We start from the raw sequence: 27,368 nt of genomic DNA on the forward strand, positions 1-27,368 counted from the left end.
GAAATAGCATTGTCTTCATTGGAAGACAGAGGATTGTAGAGATTTGTTTTATTGATGGCATGGCAATCCATGTTGTCTTAGGATCTCCCCTAATGGTTTTGTATCATAGGACTGGAAGGGACCTCGAGAGGTCATCTAGTATAATCCTCCGGCACTTATAGCAAGACTATATAGATCAGGGCTGGCCCTAGCATTTTTCAGTCTAAGCAAACTGCAGTATTTATTTTTATTTCTAAAGCAGGATGATATTTTGCCATTATTTAAATAGCATACAAAGGTAAAAGATACAATCACCCCATCAGCCCTACACTCTTACCAAAAATCCAGATGTAAATATGGAAGTACACAGTAAAGGGGCAATCAAACTTAACTCTGCCCTGTATTGTCACCTTGAGGGGAAAAGTATGAAAGAATCTATTGTCTTTAAAAATCATTTAATCTAATCTGGGATCACAGACAATAAATTTATGGACACAGCATGGTGTCAACAATCACAGCAAAGTAAAGGTTATTTCGGTGCATACGTATATATTTCCATACATTTAATGTGTTAGGATTTCTTTAAATGTAGCCTTAATTCTGAATTTCCTTTGTTTGTACTGCTTGTTTTGGAGATAATTCCAACTACCCTCTAATGGGTTTACTGTTGAAATTACTGGTAAATGCTCTCAACCTTCACTCCATTTTAACTTAGTTTTTGGTCTTAAAATAGCTGTCTGTCCTTATCAATTCCAACATTATAAGACCAACTACATTCAGTTTCATTCATAAGTGTACCTGGACCTTAAATGGAAAGGTCTATCAATTCGTTGGATGGGATGATTTGACAGAATAAAAAGCGAAATCTCAAGTGCAATGTGTTATGTCGTCCTAAAGAGGATAGGGGCTTTGGTCTTCTACATTTTTCCTTTTGGGCGTTGCACGCTGATGTATATCTTCTCTGTAAGTTCATTGGACCACAGTGAAAAGCAAGTGGGTGAATTACATCAAATCCGGTGAGCTGAAATGGCTTGGTCACCAGTCTTTTTCACTTCTCTCCCATTACCTTTAGCTAGGTTTGGTCAAAGTTAAACAGAAATCAAATATTTCTCAGAAATTCTCTCTGTTTACACTTTTAAACTGGTATGATCCAGCAAACATCAGCATATGATAAACCTTATCAGTTATAGTACTTAATTATCCCTGCTATTCAAAAGAAAGCCTTTTTTGAGTATTGTAAAGTTAGAATAATTACTCAAAAGATTTTTTCTCTCAGTGCATCCAAATTTACCATCTTACCTGCAGCACTCCATTTTATTGAGAGTTTCTATGTGCAATTACCTTACTGAGGTTTGTGTCCTTTCTAATGATATCAGTGGTTTTGTACTGCTCAGTTAGCTAAATATCACAAAATGATTAATATTCTTGCTATGCCTGGGAGAGAGAACTAGTTGTCACATCATTGAGTCTGGTAAGATTGCTGCATAGATGTTTCTTAAAACATGGTCCAGTTCCATAAAAGACGCTTATATGGCATCTTAAAATCTACTTGCAAGTAAACTGAAGTTCTTCTTGTGTCTTCATGCATTCCATCTTAAGGGATATGGCACTGCCTAGTATTCAGTCCCAGAGTAGAGTATCCTTGTGTGTATGGAGTGCTGCCCGGACCTCCCTTGGTTCCTTCTTTCCTGTGGCAAAGCACATTAGGAACCTTCTGACTTTTCTAACCTTAGTAGATCTTTTCCTCTATCCTGCATAGTTTAGTTTAGCCTTAGTTCAGTACCCCTTCTTCTCAGGAAACAGGACTCTTTTTCCCTCCAGGGCTGGCCTCAACCTAAAAAACTACATCCCTCCTACTCGTCCTTCCATCCAGAATGAGATGCTCATGTGCACTGTTTAATGTGTTTGAATGAGGCCCATAATCCTCCACTGAGCTTAGAAGTTAATCTCCTATATTGAACCTTCATGTTGTGTTTTTCGGTGCAGGACCTCACTTTCAATATGCAGGTTCTGTTTCACGCTCCTTTTGAGTCAGAGGAGAAACCTTACCGGCCTCCTCCCTCTCATCTTCCCTCTCTGCAGTTCCCTCTTGAGTGGAAGAACTCCCTATAAAGGTCAAGCGGCAGAAAATGCTGTGGCCTGCAACTAGGTTTTGAACTAGGTTCCATTAACTACAGCATTTTTTTTAATTACCACTGTTGCTATTCTCCATAAGAAATTTTTATTAGTATGTTTGTTTTATAATTATGGAGGTGCTGGCCACGTCTCCGTAGTCAAGGTTGAGTTGTTTTGCACTTAAAGATTGGCTTGGGCATATTAGCTTGGGCATTGGTGCATGAAGGTTTCTCTCTCCTGTCACTGCTGCCTTGGCTCCTTTTTTCCCTGTGGCACAGCATTGCCATGGTTCCAAGACAGAAGCTCAGGAGAACCCTTATAGCTCAGAGACATTGGGTCTCAGGAAGTGGAGGACTGGACTCTCCCCTGCCTCACATTCACACAGGGCTAGTCTCACAAACATAGCCCTCTAAACTAATAAGGCAATTGAGAATTAAAGGTCAGGTTTGCTAGAACACTTCGGTGAATTTGCTCTGCTGTAGTGAATAAGAGCTGCTTATACCTAGGCTTAAAACTGGTGTTCCCTGGTTGCTTTGGTATACCAGTAAATCTGCTCTTTAAAGTTTTATATGCACGCACATGAGGTCTGGAGTTTTTAATAATTTAAAAAAAAACTATGGAAATTGCCAAAGAAAAAACTCACTTAAATTACTTAGCTGTACTTGCAACTTTAATTTCAGTTTAAGTGTAAAACACATTATTGAGATGTTGTAATGCTCCCCAAACCCAGAATTTTAGACCCAGATAATTCGAGTTAAGATTATACTTAGAGATGTCTAAACAATAAATGACTGCACAGCAGTAGGGTGTGAATCTACAGTGTCATAAATATAAAGGGAAGGGTAACCACCTTTCTGTATACAGTGCTATAAAATCCCTCCTGGGCAGAGGCAAAATCCTTTCACCTGTAAAGGGTTAAGAAGCTAAGGTAACCTTGCTGGCACCTGACCCAAAATGACCAATGAGGAAACTAGATACTTTCAAATTTGGAGTGGGAAAAAAGGCTTCTGTCTGTGTGATACCTTTGCTGGGAACAGATCAAGGATGCAAGCCTTCCAATTCCTGTAAAGTTAGTAAGTAATCTAGCTAGAAAATGCATCAGATTTTTTTTTGTTTGTTTAATGGCTTGTGAAATTCGCTGTGCTGGAGGGAATGTCTATCCTGTTTTTGTGTCTTTTTGTAACTTAAGGTTTTGCCTAGAGGGATTCTCTATGTTTTGACTCTGATTACCCTGTAAAGTATTTACCATCCTGATTTTACAGAGGTGATTCTTTTACCTTTTCTTTAAATAAAATCCTTCTTTTAAGAACCTGCCTGATTGATTTTTCATTGTTCTGAAGATCCAAGGGTTTGGGTCTGTGTTCACCTGTACCAAGTGGTGAGGCTATTATTATCAAGCCTTTCCCAGGAAAGGGGGTGTAGGGCTTGGGGGAATATTTTGGGGGAAGACGTCTCCAAGTGGTCTCTTTCCCTGTTCTTTGTTTAAAATGCTTGGTGGTGGCAGCATACTGTTCAAGGACAAGGCAAAGTTTGTACCTTGGGGAAGTTTTTAACCTAAGCTGGTAAGAATAAGCTTAGGGGATCTTTCATGCAGGTCACCACATCTGTACCCTAGAGTTCAGAGTGGGGAAGGAACCTTGACAGCTCCAGTGTGTCATACACTGTCTGTATGGACTCTGTTGCTGCTCACTGAAGTTCCCTACTGTAAACAAAGCACACTAGGGAACTTTCAGGGGGTGGTAGCAGGTTTCACACAATCAGGTAGTGTGTGGCATGCTGGAGTGCTGTAGATTTGCTCCCCAGCTTCTTTGCACTAACTAGTCATAAAGACAAGACCTTAAAAGAAATTCAGAAAGGCACACAAGCAGCCTTGACCCCCTGCCTTGTTAGAAATACCATGAGGTGAAAAAAATGTTTTAAAAATTAGGTTAATCTAATCTGGGAAAGCAAACACTAAAATGTCTTGATTGTAATCATCTGGTTATTGCATACCATCATTACAAGGCAGAGTTAAGGTTGTTTAGGTGCCTTACTGTGCATTCCTACTTTAACAGGTTAGGGTTTCTTTTAGATGTAGCCATAAAACTGAATATCGTACTACAACATACCTGTAATGTGTTTTATCCTTGAGAGTACATATCAGTAACTTAACTCCATTTTAATGCAGTTTTTTTGTGTGGGAATATGTTGTATTCCAGGTTAGAAGTTGGCTAGTATGGAACATAGCCAGCAGTTGGCAGGGAGAGAGCTGAGACTGAATGAAGGAAAGTCGCACCCTAAAAATCCCTTCACTTAATTAATGCAGTTATTAGGTTTGAGACAGCTGTGGTGAAGTAATTACTCCAGCACACTAAAAAATTACTGCCCTCTGAAGAGTTGAGGGTGGCTGCCATTAGAAGAAGAGGAGAATGCCATCTGGAAAAGCCCTGTTTTTTATGGTTGTACTTCGGATACACAAAGCTACCATTTTTGCTTAATTTAGTCTGGTTTCTGAACGAAACAAAAAGCCTGGGTTCATCAGTCAGTTGGACTTCTAAATCTGCTAGCAGTGAGCCCTACTTATTCATGGCTCGGCTCATATGATCTGTCACATTTAGACTTTAATGAAAATATTTTTTTAAGGAATATGTCTAGCAGCATGAATATGAGTAAAAATCTCAGCAGAGACAGTAACTAAGCTGTATTTCAATAACAGCAAAAATCAGTTTTTAAAAATCAAAATCTAGAGTTCATTTTTCTGAGGGAAGGTGAGTAACAGAACAAACAGATTTATCTTGAAAAGCCTGTTAAGAAGGTGATAGCAGCAACACATAATTTTTACAGGTAAGGCTAAGTATTAGAAATACTCTACACCTACACTAGATATTGAAACAATCAACACTTTATTTATGATATAGACATAGGCCAAAATTTCAAACCTGAGGGCCTAAATACATTCTCCTAACTTCAGATTTCCAGGTTTGAAAATATTGCCCATAATGCATAGAATAGCTTTTTAAAAATTAAACCAAATATTTCTTGTTCTTTACAGTTGCTGTGACTGGCTCATAAACATTTGCAGAAGAAAGAAAGAGCTAAAAGCTCGTACGGTGTGGCTGGGATGTCCTGAAAAATGTGAAGAAAAATATCCAAGAAATGCTATAAAAAATCAAAAATACAATATCTTTACATTTATACCTGGGGTAAGGCTACTAATGATTACTTGAAAGTGGGCTTAGTTTATGCCCCTTATGGTACCTTTAAAAAAAAAAAAAAAGTCTGAAGAAATAGATATTCTTATCTACTTCATGCGTTCTGTATTTAATTTCTCATTCTCCTTATTAGTGATGACCCTTACATGAGAGTAAGACTTTTTGTTTCTAATCTCACTGTATTTTCAAAAGGGCACAGATTATAGAAGTGCAATTTGCATGTAATTCAATGAGTCATGTAGCTAGAATTCCATGCTGTCTCTAAAAATTCAGGGATAAATGTTCTTTTGCATTTCTTTATTCCTCACTAGAAGTTATAATCCTCTCTGTGTTATCACAGCTGATTGTGTGGAAATGATTATTTTGTCACAGAGGTTTGACTTTAAATGAGGAATAAATAGTTGAAGGTTCATGCTCTTATGCAGAAGTCTTTAACAGCAGTAAGTGCGTATAAGAAAATACAATAACTATAAATAAAATAGTCAAAAATTTTCCATTTAAATAACAGGACTTGGTTGCTCTTAAATTATTTTAAGGACAATGTTAACAAGACCTAGTTTAAAATTAATGTGCTGTCTTTTCAGATCTGTTTTTACATATTATGGTTTTAAAGTGCAGAATTCTTTTATGCATTGAATTCAACTTTTAAGTAGAGTTTGTTGCAGACTGGAATGTTTTCCATTTTATTTAAAAACAAATGTCACAGTGTAGCTTTTTTATTTTTTTTTGTTATTTAACAGAGTTGATTTAAGTGAATTCTTTGCCTTCAGTGTTCATTCTTTGCATAAATTACAAATTGACTTTACAAATGTTTTGGATAGCTGTTCCATTGTTTTTTGGATTTTTAAATTTTTTTTTATCAGTTCTGCTGAAAATATAACTTTTGAGGAGAGATGTTTCAGTGACTAAATGATAAATCATGATAGCATGCATTTTTGATATTTCATATAAATTTTTACTGATACATTTTTCGTTTGTATGGAGTCTTTTTTTGTATTAACAAATTGTCTTGTAGGTTTCAATGTAGAAATGTTTTGTCCTTTGAATTTAAGTAATCATACCTGTTTTATTTTGAGCATTGAGCCTATACCTCTAACCACATTCATCCAGTAGCTGGCAAATGCTTGATATCTAATATGTCTCTTTATTAAAACTCAAAAAATGTAATGGCACCATAATTAAGACTGATCTTTTGTCAGGGTAATAAGATGTCAACTATCTCAAGCAGATAAATATTCTCATCTTTATTGAGTCAATCCAATGTTTTCTTCCTTGGCTTAAATTATTAAATACTCAGATTGGTTACGCAGTGTATACTTTCATAAGGGTCACAAAGTTCATTAAGTATACGGTAAGCTATTGATTGTTGTGGTTAAAAATATGTGTCACAAGGCATGTTCCTGATGCCTGGAAAGGTGAGCCATAATTTGCTGTTACCTGTTGAGGGAGATAGCACGGTTCAGGTTCTTTTCCTAAGAAGATATGATACTTTGAAAATGTTTTATAATTGCACAGTAGGAATCCTATTTTGATTTTTTTTAAAGAGTGTCAGTTTTTTAACTGTTAATTTATGCTAACTGGCACTTTAAATAAACCACTGGTGAGGAGAAAAAAGCTAATCACCCTGCCGAGATTAATTTGTGAAATAATTCAAACATTTTAGACATCAAAGGAAAATGTTTTATTATGAACATAAACACAATATCACTCCAGCATAGCTATTTATCATTTTAACAATTACAGCACTGTACAGTCCTGTAAATAATTTATGTAACTGCTCTCTGTAAGCATTAATAGTATTCATAAGTTAATAATAAATGTTGTACTTATTGAATGACTTCTGTTGAAACTTCCATAATGTTGTAGTGCATCTGGCCCTTAGTTGTAATTTTACGGTTTGCTTCTACATTTTACTTTATGGTCATCTTGTTACATTTACACAAGGCCAAAAAGTGTCTCATAAAATTTTCATGCCCTCATGACTCCCCTGGACAGTCTTGTTCTCATGTAATTTCTTTCCACTGCCTATGAAGATATTTGCTTGGAGATGGAACCTGAAAAGAGGGAACAAAGGTGGCTGAACACCATGTTCATGCTCACTAGTTCAGTTCCCAGCATAAATCAGCAACCTCAGGTCTACTGTACCCTGTAGTAGCTAATAACTATTCCCAGAAGCTTTTCTGCCTACTGCGGCTTGTTGGAGCACAGTATTGTTTCAGTTAGGATGCTGACATACTCCCTGTGTCGGGACTGTGGAGTTACTGATATGCAAAATTAGGTCACCCAGACAACCTGAATTTTGGTTTGTATTGATACCATGAGGAAAAAGAAACTACTGTCTTTAAAAATCCAAGTTTGGACCACAAACACTAAAATACCTTAATCATAATTGATTTTTGAATGTTGTTGCTGTAGGGCAGACTGCAGATAGTTGGAGTTAATTCCAGGGCAAACCATTTTACAGTAATTTAATCCAGATTAGATAGATGGAGATGTATTATTTTCAATAATCTCTAGTATATCTTGAAAATTCAGTGATCGTTATGCCTGTGATTGCTGCTGTTTATGGGTTGAATTCAAGTAATTTAAAATGACTTTCTCTGTACGTAATGGTTCCTATAAAAAGTGATAATGAACTAAGTTTATTAAACATGCAGTATAATGAATTTATACTTATGGAAAAAGTAACATTTTTTTCATGTACGTTCCTGAAATAAAATTTTAAGTAATTTTTTCTGTTTTTCTTTTGTTTTTCATTTTAGGTTTTATATGAACAGTTCAAGTTTTTCTTGAATCTCTATTTTCTCATCGTGTCCTGCTCACAGTTTGTACCTGCACTGAAAATAGGCTACCTGTACACCTACTGGGCTCCTCTGGTAAACAAAAAGCTGATATAAGACAGGTTTTAGTATTAGTCTGCTTTTGATTTTAGAATTTTATTTATAAAATTTAAAAATTATTTTAGATGCTTATGTTCTAATATGCGGGGGGGAGGTGGCGCTGGCAGGGTGCTCAGTTGTTTGTTTAAACTATTATGGGCAGATGTTCCCAAAAGTATTTCTTGCTCCCCAGGAGCTCTGCAGCTCCTGTGTGAATTACTTCCTTATCTAAATTGTTAGTACTCCCTATCTAGCTGGTGGTAGCTACTGAAATGTGAAAGAAAAATATCAGTTTTAGTACAGAACATTTGGTACATTAACTAATTTTGTTTCTGACTTTATCAAACACTGACTGCAAAATGGATATATATAGTATTTTCCGATGTTCTGTAGCTTTCATCTGTATGAGAGGGCACAGTGAGAAGTTTAAATTCTTCCATCCCTTGCATGTCCGATAATCTTCACCATTTTCTGTCTCCAAAGTAAATGGAGGCAGGTAAGATCTTTGGCTCTTTCACTCAGGACTGCCCCTCAAGAGGAACTATCCAGAATTCTCTTCCTCCAAACTATACAGATGGCAGAATCAAGGTCTCTTTTTGTAGCAGGATCTTAAAAAATAACTACAAGATCTTAAAAAATCTTAAAAAATAATCACAAGATCTTAAAAAATAACTACATTTGTCTCTATTTCTTCATTGTCTTCAAGGTTATTCTCCTTGTAACTGATACAATCCACCCCACACCTTCCCCTCCTCCCCCCCAAAAAAAGAGGTTTCTAAGGAGGATTTAGTGGTGGCATCTCCCTCGGGATACAGGATATCCTCAGGGTACAGCTACATTACGACCTCCGGGTATGACTCCCAGCTCGTGTACGCATACTCGTGGTAGCTCAGAGAGAGCTAGAGTGAGTATGAATAGCAGTGTACCCATGGTAGCGTGGGCAGCGGCAGCTGTTTTGAGTATGTACCCATGGGATTCAGGTGGGTTTGTACTCAGCACCGCGAAGCCGTGCTGCTGTTGCCTGTGCTACCATGGTTATGCTACTTTTTATACTTGCACTAACTCTTATCCAGCTATTGTGAGTACGTTTATGCGAACTGAGTATCACTCCCCTGATTTGTAGTGCAGATGTAGCCTAAGGCAAGCAGCAAGGGAAGACTGAATGCAAGAAATGTCCCCATTGTTAATCCCCTCATTAGGTTACTGGGGGCAAAGATGAAGCTGCCAGTTGGGGTGTAGGCAAGGTCTATGTTGAGGCAGTTGAGAAGGCTGCAAGGGAACTCTGCTTGCAGTTTGTGTGTTAGCAAAGCTCATATCAAGATGGTTGAACAGGCTTCAGGAAAGCTCCATTCTGAGACTAGACTCCACTCATCCAGAACCAAGTAGCAGTGGGCAGGATGTTCAAATGATTCAAATTCCATTCCCTGGAGGATGAGAATGTTTTCTCTCCCCTTCTAGCCTACATGGGTCCCACAGGAGATTAAAAAATGGCTGCTCTTTTCCTTTGGGAAACTTGTAGGGAACATGCCTCTCATCTTTCACTTTTAAGTCTCTATTGTAACTCTCCCCTGTGTTTCCTCAGGGATTTGGCCCAGGGACCAATAAAGGAGAAGGCCTCTCAGCAAGCTTTTAAAGGAGCAGCACAAAAATTCAGTTTTCCTGTAAATTAGCTTATTGCATTACCTTCAAAGCTCCCGTTGATGTCTTAAAAACCTCTCGAGTCAGTTTTCAAATATTCTCCAAAGGTGAGGGGAAATCTCTAAGTCAGGGCTTGGATGAAGATAAAGCACTCACTCATCTGGACTTCCCAGAATTAAGGATGCATAGGGTAGGGGATCTGTCTTTGCACGCTTCTGTGTTTTTTTGGAGGAAAACACACAAATTTTTGTTAACTTGAGAGAGTCCTGTAATGCCTCTTCATCCAGTATAAGGGTGTGGTTAGGAGGGGTATTTTTTCTCTATTAAGGCAAAATGTCATAACATGCAAATTCATAAATTTCACATACACTAAAAGACTTCATTGCTCTTCCGTAAGGCAGAGCCTGCTATAGCCTTGTTAGTCAAGGGGACGCAGCTGTACCATATGAAGTAGTACTCCTTGGGAGTACTCCTTTGCTAGGAACTGACAAGAGGAGAATAGGATCATCGTTCAGAGACAACTTGGATACATTGACTTCAACTGTGGCAATATTGGCTGTGACCACAGATTATGCTGGACTAATCTCGACTGGAAGGCCATTTTAACAACCCCGTGCCTCGTATGTAGATTTTCCTAGTAATTCCTGTTGGGACCAATGCTTAAACTGACTAAGATTTACGCTACATTGTAGAGTTTATAACAGTGGCCCATGAAGTAGCTCTTCATATGGAAATGTGTTTCACAGTCATCATATCATGTCAGTCTTATACATCTTCAGTTGATAGGCTCTTTGGGGAGTAAAGATACAGAGCAGTCATTGAGGCCAGGACATGGACGAAAAGAAGGGAAAATAAAGGTCTTCTGTCCAGTGAGAGACTCCAGAGTATGTTACTTCATTGGCATTCCCTTTGAAATGGATGTTCCTCCAGTGTTGAGAAGATACATTAGAAAGAGACCACTGCAGTCATTTCTGAGAGTTGGAAGACTCTGACTGGGTTTCCTTGGGAAACTGCTGAATGTGAACAGTTCTTATTAGCTTTGGTTTTCCCTAATTCTGAGGATCCTACTTCTCTAAGAGGGGGAACTTCAGAATGGCCTCCATGTGGAAGGCTAACATCTTGGGAAAATCAGTGTTTGAGCTATTCAGAAAAGTAGATTCAATAGAACTGTGTCTCACTCGTCCCTGGGACACAAAGTTCAAATAAAATAAAAGCAAACCAACATCATCAACAACAAATCTTTTTATAGTATCAGAATATGAAGAATGTAATAGTTGATCTACACATTTTAATAATGGAGCTAGTTTCTTACAGAATGGACGTTTTCAAAAGTGCACCAGAGCCTCAGTGCTATCAAACTGAAGCAGTGACATGCTGGCAGTCCTAGATTTCAGGTCTTTCTCAGTAAGGTCACAAATGAATTTCAGAGGTAAATACTGAAATCAAGTGTAACAACATTTATCCTCCCATGTTTTCATATTCCGAGTAGATCTCCAGGGGATTATATTCATTCTGATCGCAAGAGAATCTTTAAATTTTGCTACAATGAAAAACATTTCCAATACATTTTAGATTCCGTTTCCACACAGGTATTCACAAACACCCTAGTCACCTCTTCCTTGAAGAGAAAGAGAGATCCATCTATTGTTATCTGGGTGACCTCACCAGGATTCCTTCACAGGTCACTGTTATGCTGAACGTAGCATCTGGTGCTCTTTCTGCAGGAATAAGGCTTTAAGTGAACAAGGGGAAGAAGCATTTGCAACCTTTTAAACTCAGTATCAGAGCTGTCTAGTCACTGTTCAAGACAATGTTTATTTCAGAAGAGAGACAGGAGAAGACTCTGATTTGTTACATGTTGGTACATCTCTACTAAACTAAAATCCCTGATTCAGCTCCTTAGCTTGCTGGTCTCGTACATGGATACCTTGCACAGTTATTGCTTCACTTCCAGCCTGCAGTTGCTGCAGATAAGTATATAAATATCTTGGGCTGGAGCTAATATTAGCATCTCTTGTTAAATTCATCCTTAAGACTGTTCAGCATCTACATAGTCATCTGTGTAGATTACCAGGCTCCAGGAAAGGGAAGCACATCTGTACTCATGTGAGACACAGTGGGTGTGATGTAAGCAACACATGAGAAGGAGAGTATAAACTGTCTAGAGGTGTGACCAGTAGGCTACTTCTCTGTTTCCAGCAGATGACGCTTCAGAAACTGCTCCTTAATAAGCTGATATGAAGACTTCAGGGATTGCTCAAGGAAGCAGTCTTGATCATGTCCTGAGCAGAAGCTTTCATTCTGTCCCTCAGGATTTTACATGTTAAAGGAGAAGAAAAGTCAGGGTCAATTGGTTCAGCACGATGCACTTAGAACCAAGGGAAAGGAATCTGGACTGGTTATCCTTTCCAAGTATCTCAAATCCGGTTGAAAGCCCACTGATTAATCTTATGTCCAGATCGGCCTGGAAAACCAACAGGTACTATGTGAAGAAGGGACTTCTAGAAGTAGACCCTATGTCTTCAAAGTGACACTAACGTTTCCTTTATGCCTTCTCTCTCCATCAAAACCATTGAGGGTGAAGATGGCAAAAAAGACTGCAAAAGGAACAGGCCATGGTGATTCTGTCACCTTTTCAATGATCCTCAGGTTCAGACCCAATTCTGGATGAAATGAACCTTTGCCAAGATCCAGAGTCAAAAGAATATACTACGGCAGAGACTCTACTCTACACTAAAATCCAGTGCTGCTTAAACTATCACTTTAGATGCTGAGTGGAATAAACTATAGTCACTGATATTCTAAGAACATGAAATATCCTCTGATAGTTCAGAGGAAACTTGCAAATGGCCCTTATTAATTGCTTTAATGAGGTCCAGATGTTGGTATTACAAGACATACACCAGGGCAAAATCAGCTAAACAAAATTGGAGTTTTTATAAGTTGGTCTGACCTTGGTCTTCGGCAAGACAAGGCTGCAATTGCAAATATTGCACTGTAAGAAAGTAAGGAGAATCTCTGATCACCATCACATCAGATTCCTCAGGACTACCTCTTTAATTAATCCTCCAGTAATGTGCCAGTTCCTGTCATGATCTTGCAATGTGTGCTGCAGGTAGTTATAAAACCACTTTTCTAACCGTTATACAGTCAGTATTACTCCACCTCTTCTCACTGAAACTATCTTGCTTATTTACCACCACCTCAGTCAGGGATGTTTTTGGAGCTTGGCATGGGCTCTATGGAATCTCAATTATACATATTCTATCAAGGCATGTTAATTCTTCAAACTGACCAGGCCTTCAAGGTCACCATAATCTTCAGCATATTATAGGAAGAAGTTTTTTCCTCTGTCTGAATCCAAACATCATAAGGAATTGGAAGGGCATAAGTTGGATGTGAGCAGGGTCATCAAGGAAATAAAAGCAGAGGCATTTGAACCCTCAAGTACAACCCCTTTCAAGCACATTACTAGTCATCTGTTCTGTTTGTATAGTGACTAGCACAATGGGGTCCTGGTGCATGTTTGTGGCTCCTGGTACAATAGTAATAAAATAATAAATTGTGTGATCACTCACATCTTACACTGAGATCTATAAGGCCACCATGTGGTGTCTATTTGCACTTCTCAAAATATCATAAAATTGTCTTCTTATCTGCAGATGTAGAGTTGGTAAATGGGGTGCCTTCTTAAATTCCTTTTCCAACTTCTGCATAGTTCAATTGAATCTTCCCTCCCTAAGGATGATTAACTGCTTTGTACATGAAGACAGTCTGCCATGGAGGGGCCAGAGAAGGGAAAATTTGCCTTACCTGTGAATTTTCTTTTTAGGACTCTCCATGTCAGATAATCTGATCCTTTCCTGAGGGATTACAATATGTTCAGAATTTTGTGTGGCTATTGCTCGCTTGTTAAGTAATTTGAAAAGGGGAGAGCATATTCCTCTTGGAAACCCTTACATTTCTTTTTAGTTTTCCTGCAAGTGGTTCGCGTTGATTTGCCCCTCTTAATATTTATACAGTAAGTATTTTTGGTCTTTGGAAACTTTTGTCCGGAGGGTTCTTCCTGAGTGGCAGACATAAGTCTGAGCTTGAAGGTACAGTATGCCTCCAGGCTGGTATGAAATGGGGAATACCTCACTGTGAAGACTGTCTGACACAGTTAGACAAACACACTTGACTGGTAAGACACAGAAGTTTTCTATATCAGGTCTTTTGGATAGCGTTGGTTTTGGTTTTTGGTTTTTTTAAGGAAAGGCCCACTTGCAGTAAACTTTACTGCTAAAGAGAGACTATTGCTATTGTTTCGAAAATAGGTAACCTTTAATGCTTAGGCGGTTAAAATATTTTCTATAGCTATTTTTTTCCTTTTAATAGCCAAATAGGTCACTTTTTCTGTATCATCTAACAGATCGCCACGGTCACTTAAAGATGTACACACTTGACAAACCAAATAGGATGGTGTACTATATATATTGACTTCTGTTTGCTCTTGCAACTTCCATCGATGTCCTCACCAATCACATTGGTTGGATGTAAACAGAAGCTGTATATAATTTTAAAATTATACATATAAACCTTTCTTTAGCAGATTTTCCCCATTCTCATTTTACAGAATGACTACTTGTCATGATATTCTTAAGAGGTCTAATAAGAATTGTCATAATACAGTATGTAGAGTTCCAGAAAAATTCAAATTCAAGCTGAAATGTCTGTCTTTCATGTCCATACAAAATGTACTTAACAGGCAGGAAAGGTTAAATTTTTCTCCCTATATTTTTACTTTGGAGTTTAATGCCCTTGGTGAGCTAAAACGAGTACATCTGAAAGTATTAAGAGCAAATTCTCTGTTACAGGTACACAATGTTTTATTTTGATTATGTAAAATGATCTCGCATGAAACATTGCTTCCAAAAAGAAAAAGTAATACATTAATATGATGTGGTATGGCAACAGTTCGTAAATTCAGAATAATAGTGGCACCCCCTCCCCCCACCAATTCCTTAGGGCATTAATTGAAAGTGAAATCTGTATGGAAAGAATTCTACATAGATGGCTTGATAGCAATGTAGCCTGTCAACTACATAAAAGACTCTGGGACGTTTTTAGAGTATGACTGGTCAATCTTAATAAGGTGTGTACATTTCTAAAGGAGTGTGTGTGTGTTTTGGGGGGGAACCTGAAGAAAAAGGATGAAATTCAGTTTTTCGGTGTTTGTTTGTTTTTGGGTGGTTTTTTTAGAGACATAGGCCATATAACTAATTTAGGGTGCTAATTGGCAAGTCAGGTTTAAATAACATAAACATAAGGTTTTGAATAATATAGGGATAAGTTAGGGATTTGAGCTAAGTGCCAAGTACTAAATGTAAATACATCTCATGATTCGTCCCCTAGACTGTTCTGCCTTTTGTTACTTAGCTTTCCCTCTTTTGTGTTTCCAGAGATTATACTGGCTGCTTCTAGGAGCCTGGTTGGGCACTACCCCTTCATAGCTGTGAATTGAATTGGAGTACTCCCCAAAATTGAAGGATCTGTGGTCAGGAGTTTCACAAAACCTAAAGGGTCAGCCCTGTTTCAGTGTTTGGAGGACTGTGAATAGCCAGAACTAATTTGGAAAAATTAGTGACAAATTTTCCAATTTAGCCATCTGTTTACTTCAGTTCACCCTTTTCTGCCTATCTTTGTAAGAAAAAGGACAATAAACTTTTTTTTTTTTTTTAAAAGAAGCAAGATGAGATTACCCCATCACTACTATAGGTAGGCTTGGCAGAATTTGGTTTTTAATTTTTTCATAATTTTGATGGATAATATCAATGTTTATTTTTAAGCATGTTTAATTTTTTTGTCTATTTAAATTTTCAGTTGCAGGAAATTATGGGTGGGCGGAAAATAATTCAATGACAGTAGACATCAAGATTCAAAAAGATTAAAAGCTTTCATAACTGTGAAAACACAAATTGTCAGCATCACATGTCAAAATATAGAAATATCCTTAAATCAAATGCTAATAAGTTCTCAGGCAAATTGCAAAAAATGCTGTTTATCTATATTTCAGTTATTATTGATGAAAGTATTTGTTTTGTGTGTGTATATGGTGAAGTCAACATTTACAGATCTTTACTGATAAAAATCCTTGCAACCCTAACTATAGGTCCCCAAAATCACTGTGTGAGGAACGCTTCTTGGACTGTAAAAGTTGTCTGATATATATATAGTATAAATAAATGCAGTGGCTTATTTGAAAGATGTTAATTTCTTCTAAAATACAAATTATGTCTAAAATTTTTCCCTCTAGTGCGCACATATATATTTATTTTCCAGCAAATTACAAGTTTTATATCATTTGTAATTTGCTGGAATATCATAGAATCATAGAATATCAGGGTTGGAAGGGACCTCAGGAGGTCATCTAGTCCAACCCCCTGCTCAAAGCAGGACCAATCCCCAATTAAATCATCCCAGCCAGGGCTTTGTCAAGCCTGACCTTAAAAACTTCTAAGGAAGGAGATTCTACCACCTCCCTAGGTAACGCATTCCAGTGTTTCACCACCCTCCTAGTGAAAAAGTTTTTCCTAATATCCAACCTAAATCTCCCCCACTGCAACTTGAGACCATTACTCCTTGTCCTGTCATCTTCTACCACTGAGAATAGTCTAGAACCATCCTCTTTGGAACCACCTCTCAGGTAGTTGAAAGCAGCTATCAAATCCCCCCTCATTCTTCTCTTCTGCAGACTAAACAATCCCAGTTCCCTCAGCCTCTCCTCATAAGTCATGTGTTCCAGACCCCTAATCATTTTTGTTGCCCTTCGCTGGACTCTCTCCAATTTATCCACATCCTTCTTGTAGTGTGGGGCCCAAAACTGGACACAGTACTCCAGATGAGGCCTCACCAATGTCGAATAGAGGGGAACGATCACGTCCCTCGATCTGCTCGCTATGCCCCTACTTATACATCCCAAAATGCCATTGGTCTTCTTGGCAACAAGGGCACACTGCTGACTCATATCCAGCTTCTCGTCCACTGTAACCCCTAGGTCCTTTTCCGCAGAACTGCTGCCTAGCCATTCGGTCCCTAGTCTGTAGCTGTGCATTGGGTTCTTCCGTCCTAAGTGCAGGACCCTGCACTTATCCTTATTGAACCTCATCAGGTTTCTTTTGGCCCAATCCTCCAATTTGTCTAGGTCCCTCTGTATCCTATCTCTGCCCTCCAACGTATCTACCACTCCTCCCAGTTTAGTATCATCCGCAAATTTGCTAACAGTGCAATCCACACCATCCTCCAGATCATTTATGAAGATATTGAACAAAACCGGCCCCAGGACCGACCCCTGGGGCACTCCACTTGACACCGGCTGCCAACTAGACATGGAGCTATTGATCACTACCCGTTGAGCCCGACAATCTAGCCAACTTTCTACCCACCTTATAGTACATTCATCCAGCCCATACTTCTTTAACTTGCTGACAAGAATACTGTGGGAGACAGTGTCAAAAGCTTTGCTAAAGTCAAGAAACACTACATCCACTGCTTTCCCTTCATCCACAGAATCAGTAATCTCATCATAGAAGGCGATTAGATTAGTCAGGCATGACCTTCCCTTGGTGAATCCATGCTGACTGTTCCTGATCACTTTACTCTCGTGTAAGTGCTTCAGGATTGATTCCTTGAGGACCTGCTCCATGATTTTTCCGGGGACTGAGGTGAGGCTGACCGGCCTGTAGTTCCCAGGATCCTCCTTCTTTCCTTTTTTAAAGATTGGCACTACATTAGCCTTTTTCCAGTCATCTGGGACTTCCCCCGTTCGCCACGAGTTTTCAAAGATAATGGCCAATGGCTCTGCAATCACATCCGCCAATTCCTTTAGCACTCTCGGATGCAACTCGTCCGGCCCCATGGACTTGTGCACGTCCAGCTTTTCTAAATAGTCCCTAACCACCTCTTTCTCCACAGAGGGCTGGCCATCTACTCCCCATGTTGCGATGCCCAGCGCAGCAGTCTGGGAGCTGTCCTTGTTAATGAAGACAGAGGCAAAAAAAGCATTGAGCACATTAGCTTTTTCCACATCCTCTGTCACTAGGTTGCCTCCCTCATTCAGTAAGGGGCCCACACTTTCCTTGGCTTTCTTCTTGTTGCCAACATACCTGAAGAAACCCTTCTTGTTACTCTTGACATCTCTTGCTAGCTGCAGCTCCAGGTGCAGTTTGGCCCTCCTGATTTCATTCCTACATGCCCGAGCAATATTTTTATACTCTTCCCTGGTCATATGTCCAACCTTCCACTTCTTGTAAGCTTCTTTTTTATGTTTAAGATCCGCTAGGATTTCACCATTAAGCCAAGCGGGTTTCGCCTGCCATATTTACTATTCTTTCGACTCATCGGGATGGTTTGTCCCTGTAACCTCAACAGGGATTCCTTGAAATACAGCCAGCTCTCCTGGACTCCTTTCCCCTTCATGTTAGTCCCCCAGGGGATCTTACCCATCCGCTCCCTGAGGGAGTCGAAGTCTGCTTTCCTGAAGTCCAGGGTCCGTATCCTGCTGCTTACCTTTCTTCCCTGTGTCAGGATCCTGAACTCGACCATCTCATGGTCACTGCCTCCCAGATTCCCATCCACTTTTGCTTCCCCCACTAATTCTTCCCTGTTTGTGAGCAGGAGGTCAAGAAAAGCTCCCCCCCTAGTTGGCTCGTCTAGCACTTTCACCAGGAAATTGTCCCCTACGCTTTCCAAAAACTTCCTGGATTGTCTATGCACCCCTGTATTGCTCTCCCAGCAAATATCAGGAAAATTAAAGTCACCCATGAGAACCATGCCAATATGCCAAGAAATGAAAATTGTTCAATACTTGTACTTCACACAATGCAGAGTCAGCCTATGGAACTCTTTGCCAGATGATGTTGTGAAGGCCAAGACTATAACAGGGTTCAAAAAGAACTAGATAAATTCATGGAGGGTAGGTCCATCAATGGCTGTTAGCCAGGATGGACAGAGATGGTGTCCCTAGCCTCAGCTTGCCAGACGCTGGGAATGAGCGACAGGGAATGGATCACTTGATGATTACCTGTTCGTTCCCTCTGGGGTACCTGGCACTGGCCACTGTCAGAAGACTGGATACTGGGCTAGATGGACCTTTGGTCTGACCCAGCATGGCTGTTCTTATGTTTGTAAAATGTTTTCACAAGTTGTGTTTCTACAGTAAAGATGAACTAGATTCACAGAAAAGGTTTAAAAAAAAACCCTGAGCTGTCAAAAATGATGAAATACTCCATATATACATTTTTCTCCTACTGTCATGTTCCTTTTTATGTATTTTTTTAAAAATTTTCCATTTTGGGAAATGTGTTATATCATTATGTTTTGAACAGGGATTTGTTTTGGCTGTCACAATGGTGCGTGAGGCAGTTGATGAATTTCGACGTTACCAGCGAGACAAGGAAATGAACTCTCAGTTATATAGCAAGCTTACAATACGAGGTTGGTTAAAAACATTTTTTATTAAGTATTTTATAATCCACATTCTGTATTTTTGAACTTAGGTTAAAACAGTTTTTAAAATAACAAAAGTGATAATAGGTTTTTGAAATGTTATTCTGGTAGGAATGAATTCCATATAACCTGACAAGAGATGTGCTTAGGGGGAACAAAGTATTCATTTCTGGTAGCCGAATAAAGCATCTAAAACTGTAGCTGTTCCAGAAATCTGAAGGCTTTTGTTAATAGCAACTTAAATGTGCCACATCTATACATTTTCAGTTGTTACATGAGGGAAAATAGTTTTTTAAAATACGCTACCACTTTAAAGTGCAGTTCTTCTTTGAAATGGATAAAGTAAAGAACAACAAGTCACTACCACTGTGTGGCATGCATCCGAGGTTGAAAGGAATTTAAGAATGAAGTGGCTAAGCTGCTAACAAAAATACGGTTTCGCAATTAAAATTTGCTGTCTTCTAGCCCTGCTTCCAGGCAGAGTAACTAATGTTTTACCTATGTTTTTAAAAAAGCACTAGAGGTGATTCAGAGAAGTAGATCGTAGAGTATCAGTAATGAGTACACTGGCTGAAATATCTAAAAATAGAAATATAGAACTTCTATATGATCACATGATGGGGGTAAATCAGCAGTTTCTGAAAAGGAAAATCATGTCTTTCTAATCTACTAGAAACCTTTAAAACATATAAGTAAAATACGGATACAGGAGGACAGGATGTGTCAAGGTTCTTTCCCCACTCTGAACTCTAGGGTACAGATGTGGGGGCCTGCTTATTCTTGCCAGCTTAGGTTAAAAACTTCCCCAAGGTACAAACTTTGCCTTGTCCTTGAACAGTATGCTGCCACCACCAAGCGTTTTAAACAAAGAACAGGGAAAGAGACCACTTGGAGACGTCTTCCCTCAAAATATCCCCCTAAGCCCTACACCCCCTTTCCTGGGAAAGGCTTGATAATAATAGCCTCACCAATTGGTACAGGTGAACACAGACCCAAACCCTTGGATCTTCAGAACAATGAAAAATCAATCAGGCAGGTTCTTAAAAGAAGGATTTTATTTAAAGAAAAGGTAAAAGAATCACCTCTGTAAAATCAGGATGGTAAATACTTTACAGGGTAATCAGAGTCAAAACATAGAGAATCCCTCTAGGCAAAACCTTAAGTTACAAAAAGACACAAAAACAGGAATAGACATTCCCTCCAGCACAGCGAATTTCACAAGCCATTAAACAAACAAACAAAAAATCTGATGCATTTTCTAGCTAGATTACTTACTAACTTTACAGGAATTGGAAGGCTTGCATCCTTGATCTGTTCCCGGCAAAACCATCCCACAGACAGCCAGAACCCTCTGTTCCCCCCCCCCCCCCTCCAGATTTGAAAGTATCTTGTCCCCTCATTGGTCATTTTGGGTCAGGTGCCAGCGAGGTTACCTTAGCTTCTTAACCCTTTACAGGTGAAAGGGTTTTGCCTCTGCCCAGGAGGGATTTTATAGCACTGTATACAGAAAGGTGGTTACCCTTCCCTTTATATTTATGACAGGGTGGCATAACTTTTTTGGGCTTTCTGAAAGCCTTAGACAGAGTCCCTTACAAAGGCAGGTAAAGAAATGAAGTAGTCATGAGGGAAATACAAAATACTATTGGCGACCAAGAACTTGTTTAGTAACAGCTGTTTAGTCATAGCTAAGGTATTTTTATAGGATGCATCCCATCCAACCAAAACCTTAAAAGCACAGAAATAAGAAGTTAAGGGGAAACGTAAGCATTCCTTTCCATGTTGCCTACCAGTGCTTCTGGTAAAACATGGAAGGGCTCCACAAGGCTCTTGCTTTCAGCAGGTACCCAAAAATGATACATACCCCAGATTCACAATGTATTTTGTTCCGGGACAGGTCACAGTCCAGGCTCCCTGATGTATGCTTCCCCTCTCTTGCAACGGGGGAAGCTGCTCTATGCCTATCCTCTGTGACAGGTTCTCTGGGTACCCAGGACTGAGGGTCACCTTGTACCCACCCCCCACCAGCAGCATGATGGAGACTTGCTTGTGGTTAACTGGGTGTCTGTTCCCTGATAACTCCAGCCTATTAGCCAGCCAAGCACTCTCCTCTGGGCTATGACAGTCCTTACTTTGCCATACAGATTAACAGTCAGTGTACCCCAGCCCCCGAGTCCTTTTGAGGAGCTCTCCTATAGTGTCCAGCCATTTCTTCACTGAACACTCTCAGAAATACCAGGTCTGCTGTACCCAAAGGAACAGTATATATGCCAGCTTCTCTGATTCAACTCAGGATCAGCTCTTTTCTTAATATCAGAGCACTGAGCTATATTTATGGTGAAAACACGAAGTTTATTATCAAAGATTCAAGAGGTAGTGAGTAAGGATAATAGAGAAAAAAGTTACATATAAAACAAAATCATAACATGCTTTTTAGAGATTAAACTTTATTAGGTTAGCCTTCTACCTAGTGAAGTTTATCTCCTCAGAAGCCTTCTGCAGCATCTTCATCCACAGCTGGTTGTGATCTCATTTTCATGAATGTAAATACACTGCCTGTTTAATTCCTAGCTGCAGAATGTCATCTTTGTCCCCTAAATATAGTCCAGCAAAGTGTTGGAAGTGTTTCTCAAAATAAAGTTATCTTCCCTGCTGTGTCTCTCTACCTGTTAGATCTTTTTTTAAATTCTTGCAATGTTTCCTCTGCATTTAGCTTAGATGGGTGATGGGAGACCCACTGTGAATGAGACAATACTTAATTTACATTTTGACAGACAAAGGTGCATAAACATCCCTTGTCTGACAGAAAACCTGTTTTGCCACCTCTGCTGTGATACAGAATCTAAGAACATATTTTCAGCATATATAGTATCATTTTGCAATGATATGAATAACCAGTGTGACCCTGGCTTTAATTTAAGAGCTCATGTGATATTCTTTAGTAAACCAGAACATAAAATATTAAGATATAGATTCATAGACTTTAAGGCCAGAAGAGACCTTTGTGATCATCTAGTCCAGTGATACTCAATTAGATCTATTGCAGGCTGATTTGAGAATTTTATGATAGACAAGCCATTTGCACAGAAGGCTGACAAAATAAAAAAATAAAATTAAAAATACACGACTTCAGCTGCCAATAAAGACCTTGATTGCAACATAAAAGTTAGACACACTAGTACTTAAAGTAGTTTATAAATCAGTATTATTACCTGTGTTTGTGGCAATCTCTAATGGGAGGTGTGACATTGACAATCTCTGGCAAGCTTTGTGAAGAGTGGTTTTTAGGCGGTCAGGATGCATGAACTGGTGAAGATGCTCATCTGTCAGGTGATTGCTATGTTGTTTTTTATAATGTTCATGGTAGAAAATCCAGATTCTCCGAGGTACTTTGATCTGAACATTGTTAAAGATAAATGGCTAGATTCTGGCTATTCTGAAACTGGTCAGGATATTGAATCCAGATATCACAAAGTTCTACTTCTCTGAATTTTGCCTTCAAGATATCTGAGCTGTGAAGCCTTAACATTTCTAATTGAAAGGCACCTTCATCAATTGAATCAAGAATGTTCCTTGCTTCAGAAGGACAAGGTCTGTTGGCAGAGACAAGAAATGAATCACGAACAAATAGAAGCAAATCGTCTGAAATTTTAAAATTCTCAAATTGCATTTTAAAATTTTCGATCAGATTGTTTAGGAATTCTTGCATCATTTTCATTGAAGTTGCATCTGTCACAATGACATGCAGTGTGGAAATGTGCAACATCTTTCCTGTTAAGACTGCCTGAAAGATTTCAAGATTCCTCTGAAAGGCACACACTTTTTCAAACAGATCCCTGATATTGCTTGCATGGCTTTGGAGCTGCAAGTTGAGGGAATTAAAGCTTGTCACACAGAAAAGCTACCTGTGACATAGAGGGGACATCATTTGTAAATCCCAGGAATTCGTAGGCCTTGTTGTTCTTGTGGTTTGAAAGAAATTTGATTATTTCTTTAAGTGCACAAAACCTTTATAGTAAGTGCCCCCTGCTTAACCAGCAAATGTCGTTGTGCTGCAACAGGTCACTGTATTTGGCTGAAATGTCTTGTAAAAGAGGTTTAAAAAGACAATGTTGCAAGCTAGAAGTTGAGCATGTGTAATTCACTAATCTCATCACAATGCCCATTGTTTTTTTTCAAGTCCTCAGAGAACTTACCACACAGGACAGTCTGGTGAATGATGCAGTGCAGTGTATTTAATGAAGGGTGTATCACTGCCAAATGTGAAGCAAAGCCCTGCTCTTTCCCTGTCATGGAGAGACCTCAGTCTGTAACAAGCAAGTTTACTTGCTGCAGATCAAAACCATTTTTTTTCAAAAAAGCCTTTTACCTTTTCAGAAAAGATCTCTCCTGTAGTGTAGGTTTCTAGTAGTATTAAGCACTAAACTTCTTCCTTAAAAATTTCACTGTCATAAAATCTAACAAACAGCGATAGATGGGCAGTGTCACTTAAATCGCTTGATTTGTCCACTGCAAGAGATATGCATTTGGCATTTTTTAAATCAGAAAGCAGTGCTGACAATTACCTCCAATCTTCTCACTACTGTGGAATCAGACAAGGGAACTTGCTTCAAATGGTTCACAATGTCATCTTTGTTTTTATCTCTGACAAAAAGCTCCTCCAGCATTTCCAAGGTGCACTCCTTCAGAAGCTCAGCATCCAGGAAAGGCTTTTTCTTTTTAGCTAGTACCAGCATTATCCGAAGAAAAGCAATTATTGCTTTTCCTTTATAGTCGCTGATGTTCTGAGAATGACGTTTTAAGTGTGATACAAAAACTTCAGATTTTTAATTTCATCACATTTTCCAACATTGCCAGGAGGATGGGCCGCGTTGAAGTTACTGTGCGTTGATTCAGAGTGGCGCCTCATGTTGACGACTTTATAGATGGGTGCAGTGATTTGGCATATTAAATACAAAGCTTTTGCATTTAAATGAGGTGGCATAATACTAAAAAAATCCACTGTCCAGTTTGGGTTAAAAGGCTCGGCTTTCGATGTCGACTTTGCAACATTTATTCCCACTTGCATTCATTTTTTATTCCATTTCCATCACTTATGGAAAAAACAGGTAGCGTCCTAGCTCAAGCATAGCCGGTGCTATCGCGAGAACTCAAGATCCAGTAAGCAGTGCTTAATTTGTGCTGGGGCTTGCTGGGGCTGAGCCCTGGCACTTCCTAGGCATGACAGTTCATAGCCCCTGCACCTCTCAGCTCCTGGCCAGCAGCCACTGCTCTCTGGCTGCCCAGCTCTAAAGGCAGCACCGCCGCCAGCAACAGGGCAGAAGGAAGGGTGGCATGGTATGGTGTGTTGCCATGCTTACTACTTCTGCGCTACTGCTGGTGATGGCACTACCTTCAGAGCTGGGTGCCTGGCCAGCAGCTGCTGCTCTCCGGCCACCCAGCCAGTGCTTAACTTATGCCAGGGCAGTGCCACAGCACCTCTTTCATTACAAATTAAGTACTGTCACTAAGTTACTTTTTTAAGAAGTCATAGGCAAATGATAGGCAGCGCATCACAGTTCGTGAATTTAATTATAAACATTTTTTAAGGTGAGCTTGCAGGCCACACAGGAAGCCTTGGTGGGCCTCATTTGGCCTACAGGCAGCCTATTGAGTATTGCAGGCCACAGAACCTCACTCATCTCCTCCTATAATAGACCCATAATCTCTGGCTGAATTACTGAAGTCCTCAAATCATGATTTACAGATTTCAGGTTACAGAGAATCCACTATTTACTCTAGTTTAAACCAGCAAATGATTTGTTCCCCATGCTGAAGAGGAAGGCAAAAACAAAAAACCCCATCCCCAAACCCACGGGGTCTCTGACCTGGGGGAAAACTAGTTCATTTAGAGTTCACCTGGCATCTATCTCTGCATTTCACTCACCAGCTGGGGATGGGCTGCTGAGTGTCTAAGTCTGTCAGTCAGGTTCTTAGAGTTTGGACAGGCTGTACCCCCTTATCACAGATAATACTTCTCCTTCCTGGTGGATTCGAGTTTGCTACTGGCAATGTTGTAAGGTTCACCCTTTGAACTGATGGCTGTCTGTTGTTTGCTGCATCTGTCTAAAAAGGCAGCTTTCTTGGCAGCCATTATATCTGAGAAGGGGGGGCAGAATTATGTGCATTGGTCATGGACCTTCCTTACACAGTGCTTTATAAGGACAAGGTATATTATATCCTCCTAGATGTTCCTTACTAAGGTCTCTGCGTTCCACCTCAATAAAGCAGTATACTTACTGACATGCTGTCCTTAAACCCAATTCTCGTAAGGATGAAGAAAGACTTCAGATCTTGATGTCAGAAGAGCACTGTCTTTTTACTTGGATAGAACAGGATCATTTAGATCATCTCAGCTGTGTATTTCAGTTGCAGACAGGATAAAAGGCCTTCTGGTCTCTACGCAAAAGATTTCATCCTGGATTTCTTCCTGCATAAGTCTGTGGTGTGACATTGCAAAAGTACCTCCACCAAGCAGGGTGGTTGCAAACTCCACAAGAGCCCAGGCAGCTTCCACAGCTTTCCTGGCTGAGGTATTTCTCAGGGACATTTGCAAATCTGCAACATGGTCATTAGTGCATACTTTTACAAGTCACTGTGCTGTGTCAGAGGGGATGCAAAATTTGGACAAGTAGTTCTACAGTCGTTGTTCAGGTAGACTGAAACCCTCTGCCAGATTGAATTGCTTGTGAGTCACCTGAAGTGTAATGGATACATGCAATCCCTCAAACAAGAAAAAATGGTTATTAATCCATTCTGTAACTGTTGTTCTTTTAGATGTGTCGCCCATGCCCATTCCATGTGTCATGCTCCTTCCCCTTTATATCAGAATCTCTATCAGGCAAGAAGGAACGGAAGAGGATTGGGGACAGTGCTGTCCTTTATATAATTGAACAGCAGTAGGAGAGTGCTAAGGGCACATGTGCTGCCCCGACAGGTACTGCTAAGGGAAAAATCTCTGTTTCTAGTGCACTGGGTGTGCACAAACCTATAGTGGAATGGACATGTGCAACACATCTTGAAGAAAAACAGTTACAGAATAGGTTAGTGACTAATGACTATTTTTCTGTTTTGTTTTTTATTTCAATTAGATAGTTACAAAATAAAGATTAAAAGCTCATGTTAAAACTGAACTGTGTATCACAACCTTAACTATGGTGCAACTACTGAGCTAAGAAAATGATTAGAGGCATGGAAAAACTGCTTTGTGAAATGAGATTGAAAAGATATGGGGAGTTTAGATTAGAAAGGAGACTATAATACAGGGGCACATGATAGAGGTATATAAAATAAATAAGAGAATAGGGCAGGTAAATCCTTCTTACTCTCTCCAATAAGACAGTAATAACGGGGACATTCAATTATATTGAAAGACAACAAATTTAAGACTGGCAAAAGAAAATACTTTTAGAAAACCCACAAAATCTGTGGAATTCATTGCCAGAAGCAACAACTGAGGTGAAGAGCATAGCAGGATTAAAAAAGCATATTTTTGTGGATAATGACAAAATCAACGATTACATTAGATATTTACACCTGTAAACATAATTAGCATAGGTATAATTTAGGATTTGGCCTGGAGAATTTTTATTAGCAGCAATAATTCATGAGAATGAAGAAATTCAGTTTCATATTCTAGGTTAAATTTGCAAAGCTTATTTTGAAAATAAAATATTTTTAATTGTGCACACCTGATCATAAGACCCAATAAAACATGAAAATTGATGACATTTTTAGACAGTAACTTTTTTTTAGTAGAACTGCACTTTAAAAATATGCTCCATTTATATAGCATCATCTATACAACAATTTCAAATTGCTCTACAAGCATGTAAACTTCAGACCTCCCCTTTGAGGTAGGTGGTATTGCTCTCATTTCAAATATGTGAAGACTGAGGTAAAGAGAGGTTAAGCAGATTGCCCAGGGACATATAAGTCGATAGGAAAAGTGGGAGTTGATGAATTCTGAATCCATTCCATTGACCTCTAACGATCCTCCCTTCCCCTTGATTTCTCTTTCTTAAAATCACTTTTAGCTGATCCA

The 27,368-nt window shown here is 39.3% G+C and overlaps 1 protein-coding gene across 2 annotated transcripts in view; it reads left to right on the top strand.

Moving 5' to 3' along the window:
• ATP9B (ATPase phospholipid transporting 9B (putative)) overlaps positions 1-27,368 on the top strand; it is a 283,165-nt gene that overhangs the window by 35,790 nt on the left and 220,007 nt on the right. For both annotated transcript variants that reach the window (XM_074944742.1, XM_074944743.1), the window contains exons 3-5: positions 5,126-5,276; positions 8,048-8,161; positions 19,168-19,276. In XM_074944742.1, coding sequence (XP_074800843.1) covers positions 5,126-5,276; positions 8,048-8,161; positions 19,168-19,276 — 374 coding nt within the window. The remainder of the gene's footprint in view (positions 1-5,125; positions 5,277-8,047; positions 8,162-19,167; positions 19,277-27,368) is intronic.

This window comes from Natator depressus, chromosome 2, assembly GCF_965152275.1.
Source record: "Natator depressus isolate rNatDep1 chromosome 2, rNatDep2.hap1, whole genome shotgun sequence".
Taxonomy (NCBI): Eukaryota; Metazoa; Chordata; order Testudines; family Cheloniidae; genus Natator; species Natator depressus.